Below are 12,269 nucleotides of genomic sequence, written 5' to 3' on the forward strand. Positions count from 1 at the left end.
TGATTAGGAAAACTCACAGAAATCACCTCCAGACTCAGAGAGACTGACTGACTCTCTGCCTCCCCCCACCGGGTACAGAGGGTACGACCCAACCACTCCAACTCTACGTTTTATTACAGGCTATTAAGAGACTATAAATACCATTATTTTAATTAACCTGTACATCCCCTGTGATGCAGCTCTTACAGTTTTTCCACATTGTTTAAACACAAAACATGGAACTCTGCACACAAATCCAAAAACATGAAGCTCATGTGTCACATTGTGACTCCGAACTGCTAAACTCTAAACACAATTTCACATGATCTCACTCTAATATAATTCTAAATCACAGCTTTACAAATCACTAAACACAAACTGCATCATTTAGTACAGCTTCATCACCTAAGAATCATTGATCTTCAGATCAATACATACATACATAATAAATACATTTTTGTCACCTCTTTGTATCTGAACTGATTTTCCTCGTCATGATTGTACTTACATACAGTAAAAATCTCTTAAATTTGTGTTGCATATACATGTCGTACTGTAATGCTATATGGGGGGGGGGGGGGTCCTACACCACAAAAATAAATATAAAGCACAAAAGGCAATATATTTCCATGGACTTGTATGTATTTGAATTTGTACAGTGGCCTCATGAAGTCAAAAGCATAACCAAACGCTTCTGATAATAATAGTGCTCTGAACTTGTCAGTGTTTATTTGATGCTCTGTGAGAGATATAGAGTATATAAATAGCTGTGTGTTGTTTTGGTGGAAGGAATCAGTTTTGCTAGAGATTTGTAGAATTTTAACAAAGCAGTTTATCATTTTCAGTTTGTGTTTAGAGTTTTGAGAAACTGAGCCGAGTTTCTAGAAATGCGTTTAAACATTTGGGAAAAGTGTAAAATCTGAATGTAGTGAGGAGGTTTGTTTCCTTAGGTTTATCATTTTTGAGCATTTGGGTTTTTTATTGAATTTTTTTTTAAATCCTCTGTAGGTTTACATGAACAAAACAACTCCTAGCTACTTTGTTTATGGATGCTGTGTTTTGTTCGTAAGCTTTGACATTGTTGCTAGGTTACACTTGTAATAAAGGCACTCACATAAAGTCTCTCAGCCAATAACATTGCAGGGTCAGAACTAACTGTGGTAAAATTAAGCATGTTGTCAATACGAATAGTACATTTGTCAATGCAATAAAATATCTTCATTTTGCCCAGCTCTTGTATAATATATATATATATATAGATCCAAAGTTTACAGAGACAACATCGTCCAAAACAATCCAAAACAGAGTCACATACACTTAAACATAAACAACACAAAATACATAAATAAAAAACATTTCAGATAAAAGTCAGTTCATATTCTTTAGTTTGGCACTGGAGTTTATCATTTTGAAAATCAGACTGAAATCACAGTGAAGAACAACATCAGTGTAATCACACAGACTGTCACATAGAATTACTTTTAAAACCTTTTTTTTAAAGAATAATTACAAAAATAACAAAACTGGAGACAATCTAAAGGCATTTTCACACCACAGAGTCCAGAACAGAATATAAAGGTCTATGTGTTTGTTGCAGTTTAGTGACTGACTGCTCTGTAATTAATCTACAGTTACAGTAGATACAGAATCACCAGCACTGTAATCTGTTGTACCCATACTGCTCTGTAATTAATCTACAGTTACAGTAGATACAGAATCACCAGCACTGTAATCTGCTGTACCCGTACTGCTCTGTAATTAATCTACAGTTACAGTAGATACAGAATAACCAGCACTGTAATCTGTTGTACCCATACTGCTCTGTAATTAATCTACAGTTACAGTAGATACAGAATCACCAGCACTGTAATCTGTTGTACCCATACTGCTCTGTAATTAATCTACAGTTACAGTAGATACAGAATCACCAGCACTGTAATCTGCTGTACCCGTACTGCTCTGTAATTAATCTACAGTTACAGTAGATACAGAATAACCAGCATTGTAATCTGTTGTACTCATCTGTGAGACAGATTTCAGCACAACACCTCTTCTTTTACTTCCTCTATTGTTTGATGGGTGATGATAACTTCCTTCAATTGATCTGAATAAAATCTGAACCGCCGAATAAGGAGTTTCACACTGTAAACCAACTGGAAGTGGATCAGCTGATTCAGACTGAGAATAGCTCTATTGGAGTAAATTTCGGTGCATTGGGTTGCACCGTGGTTTGTGGAACCTGATCACACCTGATATTCTGGTATGGACCAAATGAGAAAGGTGTGAAAAGGCCTTAAAACTGTTTCCCAGTATTTTTGGTATTGTACTAAATATTGATAAATATAGAATATATACCAATATATCTTCTTCACACTATTCACAGTGTTTGGATTGTCAGTGGAAAGAAACCACTGCGGATCAGTTTCAGTAAACCGTTGGTGGTGTGTGCAGTGCTGCGTGAGCGTAATAGGCATAACAGTTAAAGCAGCATAATACAATAATGATCTCCTGCTCCTGGGCTCCCTTACAGTCAGAGTGTGGAATTCTCCTAATGGACACACTTCACAAGTGCAGTTCTGTGTGGTATGGTAATTTCCGCTCAACCGAAAACATCACAAATCACGCTTTGCCAACCCCACGATGGGACACCTCTAGAACTCTTCCAGCTGCTGGAACTGATGGAACTATATACTTTACAAAACAACAGCACCAGTCAGAATGGAAAACCCTCACAACCGGACAACCTTATGTAGACACTCAGGTACAGAAATAAGCTGCATTTTTCTTAAGTCACATGATCTGTCAAGCGTAAAACTTGAGTCATGCGCATGTCTTACAATGTCCAAACAACCCACAGAGTTTCATTCCTGTCGACGAATGCCTTCTGGGTGCAGCTTACAGTCAATGCAAGGCAAGACATCTAATAAAGTCTAAAAATCACATGATTTTTTTCAAGAACAATGTGCAGTTATTAATATTTTATAGGGCTCGTCATATGAGAAGATTTATGCATTATGATCTTTTTTTCATCTTATAAATTTTAATGGTCTGTTGGCTGCGCTGTGTGTTGGGCTTGTCGTCTGTGGAGCACATAAATGCTGTTTGCTGGGTCGTGTGTGCAGAACTACAGTGTGGGGTGAAAATGTGAGTCAGACACCAGGATGTGCCGGGAATGTCGATTATACATGGAGAGATAAGCCGCTGGAAAAGTGAGTGTCTGTACACGGGGAGGAGTCGCAGTATGTCTTAAAGACAATAAGTGAGTCATGAGCCGCCGCGGGTCATTTAGCCAACATCCTCCGCGGCCGGTTCCAGCACATCACGGCTGGCAGGACTTCCATTCAGCTGATGTTCCATCAGTCTTCTCTGTTTGCCTTAAAACCCCTTTTAGGTACAATAGATTCCCATCATAGATCTTGCTTTCGAAAGCTAACGTTTCACGCTAGTGCTAGTCACCTGTAGAGCAGGCGATTCTGTGTTTTGCAGGATTGTGCACTTTCTGACATTCAGTTCTTCAGTTAATGTTCAGCAGAACTTAAAGTAATGGACCGTAATGTCACATCCTGTGCTTTCACACCTAACTCACCTCCTCCACAACGTTCCTTTCTTTCTTTCTTCGTTAACCTTTAATTCTCCAGTTCATCCACATTTAATACTGTAAGCACCAGTGCCTAGACAATGAAGCAGCTAGCAGCTAGCTAGCATTTCCTCAGGATCTACCTCCACTGTTCACTTCCTTTCTGTGTTGCTCTCTTCTGTTGCAACAAACTTGATTTCGGCATTAGCGGTGCGCGAATTGACACTGCTGTCCCTCACCACGTGTCTAAACAGGAAGGGGAAGGTCTTTCTGAAGGACTTGCGGAAGCTGGCACCCATGAAGCCGTAGACGATGGGGTTAATGGAGGAGTTGGCGTAAGACATGCAGTTGGCCCACGTCTTGATCTTGTATGTGGCATAATTGACCTTGAAGGTGGGGTAGAAGGACTGGAACAGGGCGAATATCTGAATCGGACCCCAGCAGACGGTGAAGAGCAGAACAATCACCACCACCATCTTGGAAATTTTGCTCCTGATGGAAATGGTTCGCTCGGAGAGCAGGTGAACCTGCAGATAGAAGAGCAGAGCATTCGGTAAGATCAATAATTCAACCTCTAATAGCTGCCTATTCCATCTCCTGCTTAATTCCCTCACTACTGGGAACAAATTGGCAAAACTCATCAATTCAGCAGATGAACTGGAATTGCTGCATCTCTGATTTTTTATACAGTCAATTTCTATAAACTAGGAGAAGCCCTGTTCCAGGAACAAGTTGTAAGTGGCTGCTGTACACTATAACAACAGTAACGTTCTGCACCAGGCCTGTCACAATAATTACATTGTTGACTTACTGTACAGTATAACATATGAACACAGTCATTTTAGGCTGATCTCTGCACATTCTGTTGAGTTAGTAAAAATTGGGATCTGGGGTTTGTGACTCAAATTACACTTTAGTTACACACAGACTTCTCGTGTTTTGAACTCGTGAACCATCATCGTTTTCTCTTTTTGGTTTATTAACATTAAGGAAACTGAAAAAAGTCAAGCCGGACAGTCCATCTGCAGCAGAACGACAGCAGATCTCACGGTGTTGCTCTTACAAAAGTACAACTTTTAGCATTAACAGCAGTAATGCATTAGCATTAAACTGCACGGATATGAGCAGCTACAATTACAGCTGTAGAAAACAGCTAGATTACTAATAGGAGAAATTCTGAATTATAAGCACTGAGTACTGTGTATTTTTATAGGAGAGAAAATTTGATTTTTAAATCAAGCAGCTATAAAATGTATACTCACAAGGTCAAAACAACAACAGAAACAAATACATAGATTTATAAATGTTAATTTAGATTAACACAATGCAGACTGAAAAGTACAGTATGGAATTGTATGTGTAAATGCTTTGTTATGTATTATATTTGTATTAATATATAATGTATCACTGGCTTAAAATGGTCTTAAATTATGAACATATTCGAGAACACTGGTGCACCTGTTGAACATGCTGAAGTGTCCAGTTACGTTTCCCAGTAGAAATGTTCACCAGTGGATTAAATAGTAAATTTATATAAAGATTTTTTTTTAAGTAATTAAATAAAATTAAGACCGGTGGAGCTTGGGCCGATATACGGTCTGGTAGAACAGGGTTCTACCCCCAGTCCTGCAGTTACCTGGTGGTTACTGTCGACCGGCTCCACCGTGGGGTGACCCACCCTCTTCAGCATGAAGGAGTAACAGAAGGAGATGGTGAGGACGGGCAGCAGGTAGACAGCGATGAACTGATAAAGGATGAATGCTCGCTCGTGGGCTTTAGAGGGAAAGCGCTCCATGCAGTACTGCCTCGGCCCGTACCAGTACCCATCCTCCAGACGCTGATACAGGAAGATTGGAGTCGACAGAATAAACGAACCTGAAACATAATAAAATTATTATTATTGAAAAAAAAATTTACAAAATCTGAAATTCAAATTTAAAGACGGACGTACTTGCATTGGTAAACACATATAAGATTATTACGTATTATATTATATATTAATCTAAGTGATCTTGTAATCGGGAGAGATCAGGAGCGAACAGGAGAGATCGGGAAAGATCATATACATATATATCATCCATATATATATGGATGGAGTGGTATTGTTTTGTCATATATGCATTGTGTGATTTAATAAAAAAACAATTTACTCACCGATCCAGATGCAGATGCTTACAATCATGGCCACTCGAGGAGTCCGGTGACGTAAAGATTTTAGAGGGTAGACGGTCACGTAGCAACGATCGCCGCTCATCGCTGTCAGCGTGATGCACGTGGCCTGAACCGTTACCTGCAGACAGATCAGCACGTTTCCCTTCAGCCTGGATCCAAAACACATCTGACTCACCCTGGATGCGTCTGGATCATCAGGAGATCTGAGCTCTCTGTACAAAGGACATCTTATTCCATCATGTGTCCTTCATTTATTTAAACTTCTTTTTAAGCTTTTAATTTTTGTTTGACTTCCTGAAGCCGCCTTTGACCATTTCATTAGAAACAGGTTGTAACAGATGCTCACAAATTTTCCCTGCCGTTATACTCCCAGCCTCTAGGGGGCATGAGGGAGCATTAAAAGCATGGTGTTTATCACTGGGCGGGATGGAGCGAGGCTTAGGAGATCTATACTATTCATACCATAAGCTTATGTTCAATATGCTGGAAGTAAATATCCCCACTGTAGATCTGCTTCTGGAAATGTATCAAGCCTTGTATAAGTTCCTGAAGCAGTGTAAATGTATGTGTTAGTTTTCTGTGGGTTTCCCAAATTCTAAAGATTTCAAAGATCTGTATTATATACTTTATACCAAAAAGATTTTTGGCAGTTTAACCTGTGTGAATGTAATCTAACTGCTTCACCTGCATGAACGGAAATTGTAAGCTGCCATGTGGAGCAGTAGTTCACACTCCAGTAATGTAAATGACGTCTAATGAGGCAGAATACAGGGGCTGATGTGAATTATGTAGCTGTGTTTGAGAGTTGATGGAAAACGGGGGGGGGCAGTGAATAGGATTCTACCTCGGTCTGAAGAAGATCAAAGCCCACCATCAGCTGGCGGCCTTAATTGGCTTCACCTGAATGTGTTGATTCACACACTGAACACCTCGGTGTGGGAGAGTCTTATTCATACGCCAGAAGAAAAACAAAAAATATTCCGACTCTGAGACCTTAATTATGTTTTCCACAGAAACATCACTGACATTCTGCTGGAAACCAGGAAAATCAGAATAGTGAAGACCCTGAAGCAGCGAGAGCTTATTCACTGCTGACGCTCGTATTCAACAGCCCAGTCTCAACCCTGTGGGAAGAGTGGGAGTCACGTACTCGGAGAATGTGTCTGATGACTTTTCTCCACAATATTTAAATATATTAGCTTTTACTTGGACTATATATATATATATATATATATATATATATATATATATATAGTGCAATAATAATAAAATAATAATAATAAAATTTGTGTTCTTGCTGTTAACAAAAGCCATTACCATGAATTGTTTAGGGTGCTTTAAAATGTAACATTTTCACGTATTTCTCCTCATTTAAGTCTTGAAGACACTGCAGATACTACACCATGTCTAGCTGCTGTATCTCCAGATCTATCCCTGATTATATATATATATATATCCACATTCACAAAACAGTAAATTAAAAAGAATTTGTTTCTTAGTTTGCATATATAGATTACAGTATGTGGGCTGGTTTGAACATTTTAATTATTTAATTAATACATTTTATTAATTATATGATCTCTTTATAACTCATTGACATTGTTCAGGATTCTGTTTAATATTAGGCACAGACAGCTTCAGACATGAAGCTTATGAATCCTGCTGGTTTGGATTTACTGGGGCTGCTACAGTTTCGCAGTGAGACCAGCTGCAGACATACCTGCTGAAGAAAGGCGACAAATTTGCACATGAAATCCCCGAAGATCCACCCGGGCAGCGGGTACAGGGTGGCGGTGAACGGCACACAGCACACCAGGAAGATGATGTCAGTAGCCGCCAGGTTAGCTGCAGAAAAACAAGGCTTAGTGTTAGAGAGGTCAGACAGCACACAGTACAGATTATATAAACCATCTAACCAATTTCACCGTAAATGTTTAACTGGTTGTAATTGGGCTGTTGAGTTTTAACCGTGACCTCAATGTTTCCACAGCTTTTTCATGGCTGAAAAGATCTCAGGTCTCCTGAGCATCAGAAAATCATCTGGAATTAAGCTGATCTCTTGATAAATCATAATTAATTCTAGTTTTAGACCAACGTTCCTCCTGTTCCTTCAGTGATTATGGTGATTAGTGAAGAGAGATGAGTGTTGAGTGATTAATGATGAGTGTTGAGTGATAAGTGTTGAGTGATTAGTGATGAGTGATAATTGATAAGTGATGAGTGATTATTGATGAGTTATAAGTGATGAGTGTTGAGTGATTATTGATGAGTTATAAGTGATAAGTGATGAGTGTTGAGTGATTTGTGATGAATGATAAGTGATGAGTGTTGAGTGATAAGTGATTAATGATGAGTGATAAGTGATGAGTGTTGAGTGATAAGTGTTGAGTGATTAGTGATGAGTAATGAGTGATGAGTGATGAATGATAAGTGATGAGTGTTGAGTGATAAGTGATTAGTGATGAGTGATAAGTGATGAGTGTTGAGTGATAAGTGTTGAGTGATTAGTGATGAGTAATGAGTGATGAGTGTTGAGTGATATGTGTTGAGTGATTAGTGATGAGTGATGAGTGTTGAGTGATATGTGTTGAGTGATTAGTGATGAGTAATGAGTGTTGAGTGATTAGTAATGAGTGATGAGTGTTGAGTGATGTGTTGAGTGATTCGTGATGAGTAATGAGTGTTGAGGGATGAGTGATAAGTGATTAGTGTTGAGTGATTAGTGATGAGTGATAAGTGTTGAGTGATTAGTGATGAGTAATGAGTGATGAGTGTTGAGTGATATGTGTTGAGTGATTAGTGATGAGTAATGAGTGATGAGTGTTGAGGGATGAGTGATTAGTGATGAGTGTTGAGTGATAAGTGATAAGTGATTAGTAATGAGTGATAAGTGATGAGTGATTAGTGATGAGTGTTGATTGATAACTGATTAGTAATGAGTGTTAAGTGATGCGTGATAAGTGATTAGTGATGAGTGTTGAGTGATAACTGATTAGTAATGAGTGATAAGTGATGAGTGATAAGTGATTAGTAATGAGTGATTAGTGATGAGTGTTGAGCGTTGAGTAATGAGTAGGATTAGGAACAGAGGCAGAAGTGCTGTGAAGTGGAACGTTATTGATGGACCTTGTCAGCCACCCGTAATAAACTGTGATGAATAATCATTTCACCCACTGAAGATACTTAAAGAGCATAAAGCCCTGAAAACAAGCAGCAACTGATGACGTCTTTATCACATCTCCAAACATCTCACCCTGTGTTCTGCCAAGCCGGCAGCTAGGGTTCTCTCAGGTTTATGCAAAGGTTTATGTGACATTTTAAACTTGATTGGTTAAATAAATTTGTAAAACTTCTTTGAATTTGTTCTTTCCTGTTTTATATGATATATATTTGCAGAGTTATGGGAAAATTCAGCTGGTTGTGTTGGAAATTAAATGAAAATTAACATGTGGACACTGCTGAGACTTTAGCTGTGAACAAAGTTATGGGTATGTTATCCCCTAGGGGGTGCTGTGCATTTTCTTAGTTTTCATATATCAATCCACATTTGGATAGTTTTTGTTGGAATTTTGGTGAAGGTAGGTATATGAGTTATGTAACGTCATAAAACATGGACTTTATTAATATTACTTTAAATTGGTGATTTGCATTGTGATTTTGCAAACAGTAAAATATTCTATTTCTTTATTTCCTGAGCATCTGCTTAAAGGGTTAATGCTACAGTCATCGGGTTAAAGCCAGTGTAAAGCTGAATGAACAGAAGGTGCAGTTCTGTTCTGTTTTCTATGTTTTTATTTTAATAATGAAAAATATCCAGCATGTTTCAGACTGACGGGCACATTCTCATTAGAAGGAAAAGGCAGTTGTGTTTATGTCTGAGCTGAATGAACGTCTGCTCACCTGCTGATCACAATAAATCATCCTCTATTCAGATCTCACTGACCCCAGACCTGCTGCAGTCTTTATCCAATAGCACTATAAGCTTTTTATGGTCGTTCTCAATGAAGACATTAATGATTATATATTTTTTGTTATTTTATGTACATTGTATTTGTGATTACCCTTGATTTGGATTTCATGACAAATGTATGCAGAAAAAACATTCCTAAGAAATTCCAAAGGGTTCACACACTTTTACTTGTGTACTGTGTACATAATGTACACGCACTTTTGTACAGGATGATTGGTGTATATGAAAATATTGAATGTTACTGTGATTAGAGTTTGTGGAATCATTCCAATGTCTGTCATCTTTAATCAGTTATTACATTAATATTCAATATAAAAGTAATATTCAATATGCAGGGGACAGTTCCCTGGGTGGTTTGGGTGTTGAGTCTGGTTCTGACTGGGTTGTGTGTCTCCAGTACACTTTATTCTCCCAGTTTAATAAACTGGTGCAGGTATTCAGACTGAGCTGCAGCCACTGTAACCTTTTATCAGCAATGTTTCGATTAAAGAACAATGTTTTTTTCAGTAATTAAGAACATTAAGACACTAGAACTGAAATATAAAACCTTTTTCCCTAATAGACGAAACATCTCATTTAAAAGTAAAATAAAAATACTATTTTTATTCAGAGTTGTCACCAGCTCATTTGTGGTAATGTGCTCCCCTCTAAAACAGAGACATAATGGGAAATATTGAGGTCAGAAATTTTTGATTATATCCACATATTACTTAACAGTTTTTCCAACAAATTACCGTATATCACTTGTCTTTCCTACTGTAACTTATTTTATTTTAATTTTCTTCATATAAGAATATATAATCTAAATAAAGCACATTTTAGTTTTTAATGTAAAAATTGAGTAAAGTTGCCATGCATTGTAAAAATACACTGGAATAAACTTGTTGAGAAATTGTTATTGTAATCAGTAATGATGCTTTTTTGTTGTCATTTTTTTATTTATTAAAATATTAGTTTAGTAACACAAAATTTTGCATTATTTGTTAACACTGTGAAGGAGTTTATGTTAAAATGAACTTCAGGTGAGAGCTGGATTTTACTCTAAATATTTTAACTCCCACAACAGTTCAGATTTAACTCCTGAACAGGGTTAAAAGGCCAAAAACTCCCAGAAAAGAGTTACTTTAACTCTGTTATAGAGTATATATGTGTATTCGATGGTCACGGATATACATACACTAAAAATGAGTTGATATTAATTCTCAGGGAGTTTATTCCAAAAAACAGAATTAGCTGTGTAGGAGGGGAATTTGGGTAATGAATATATAGGGGTATATGGGGGTAATGGAGATGTATTATCAGGATGGAGTATCAGGGATGTAGATGTATTTTTAACATATGCAAAAAAAAACTGAATTAAACTTTTTAGTTGTTAGTTAAGGACAAAATCGCTTATATATTTAAAGATTGATTTAATTTTTTTGTACAATACTGCCCAGCCCTAGGGTCCATTTATGGTCATTCATTGGACGGGCTCAATTATGAAAATAACTGACTTCTAAAAGTAACTTTTAAAAATGATAACATTTTGATAAGGTTATTAAAGCTCACCGATGTAGAAGTTGGTGGCGGTTCTCATCTGCCGGTGTTTGGAGATTACATAGATAACCAGAGAGTTGCCGATGAGCCCCACCAGCATGATGAGCGAGAAGAAAAGAGGAACCAGCCAGGCGTCCGTCAGGAATGGGTGCTGCCCGCCGTCCTCCACGTCCTCCAGGGACGAGTTTCCCGCCGAGCCGTTCAGCAGCATCTCTGAGACGTTCCAGCTCTCAGTGGGGAACATGATGAGGGATTGGTCCAGAGGAAGTTCAGCTGTTCAGCTGTTCACTTCTCCAGAGAAGCTAAAACCTTAGTCAGGAGTTTATCTGATTCTCGGCAGGAAACTACAGTCCTGATCTTCTGAAGCCCAGAATCAGAACTTCCACCGACTTTATACTGAACCAGCACACGTGGCCATCAGCACCACCACCACTGGAGGCTGAAGTGGGGTCTCCTAGCAACAGATACAGGCTGTGTCTCTCATACCCAGCACAAAGAGATAGAGAGAAAGAGAGAGAGAGAGAGAGAGAGAGGGGGGGGAGAAACAGAGGCAGAAAGAGAGAAAGAGAGAGAGAGAGAGAGAGAGAGAGAGAGGGGGGGGGAGAGAAACAGAGGCAGAAAGAGAGAAAGAGAGAGAGAGAGAGAAAGAAAGAGGGGGGGAGAGAGAGAGGCAGAGAGAGAAAGAGGGGGGGGGGGAGAAACAGAGGCAGAAAGAGAGAGAGAGAGAGAGAGAGAAAGAGGGGGGAGAGAGAGGCAGAGAGAGAGAGACAGTGAGAAACAGACAGAGAGAGGGGGGGAGAGAAACAGAGGCAGAAAGAGAGAAAGAGAGAGAGAGAGAGAGAGAGAGAAAGAAAGAGGGGGGAGAGAGAGAGAGACAGTGAGAAACAGACAGAGAGAGGGGGGGAGAGAAACAGAGGCAGAAATAGAGAGAGAGAGAGAGAGAGAGAGAAACAGAGGGAAACAGACAGAGGGGGGGGAGAGAGAGAAGCTTATCATCTACATGTGTAGTATAGATTGAACAGCAGCAGTCGG

The 12,269-nt window shown here is 38.7% G+C and overlaps 1 protein-coding gene across 1 annotated transcript; it reads right to left on the bottom strand.

The window, feature by feature from the left end:
* Positions 1–551: 551 nt before the first annotated feature.
* Positions 552–11,702, bottom strand: kiss1ra (KISS1 receptor a). The gene is made up of 5 exons (XM_049482921.1): positions 11,250–11,702; positions 7,449–7,573; positions 5,711–5,846; positions 5,193–5,431; positions 552–4,083 (listed from the first exon to the last, which is right to left on the bottom strand). The coding sequence occupies exons 1-5, from the start codon at positions 11,479–11,481 to the stop codon at positions 3,709–3,711; spliced, it is 1,107 nt and encodes a 368-aa protein (XP_049338878.1). The 5' UTR covers positions 11,482–11,702; the 3' UTR covers positions 552–3,708.
* Positions 11,703–12,269: the final 567 nt, after the last annotated feature.

Source organism: Astyanax mexicanus, chromosome 8, assembly GCF_023375975.1.
Source record: "Astyanax mexicanus isolate ESR-SI-001 chromosome 8, AstMex3_surface, whole genome shotgun sequence".
NCBI classification, from domain to species: Eukaryota; Metazoa; Chordata; class Actinopteri; order Characiformes; family Acestrorhamphidae; genus Astyanax; species Astyanax mexicanus.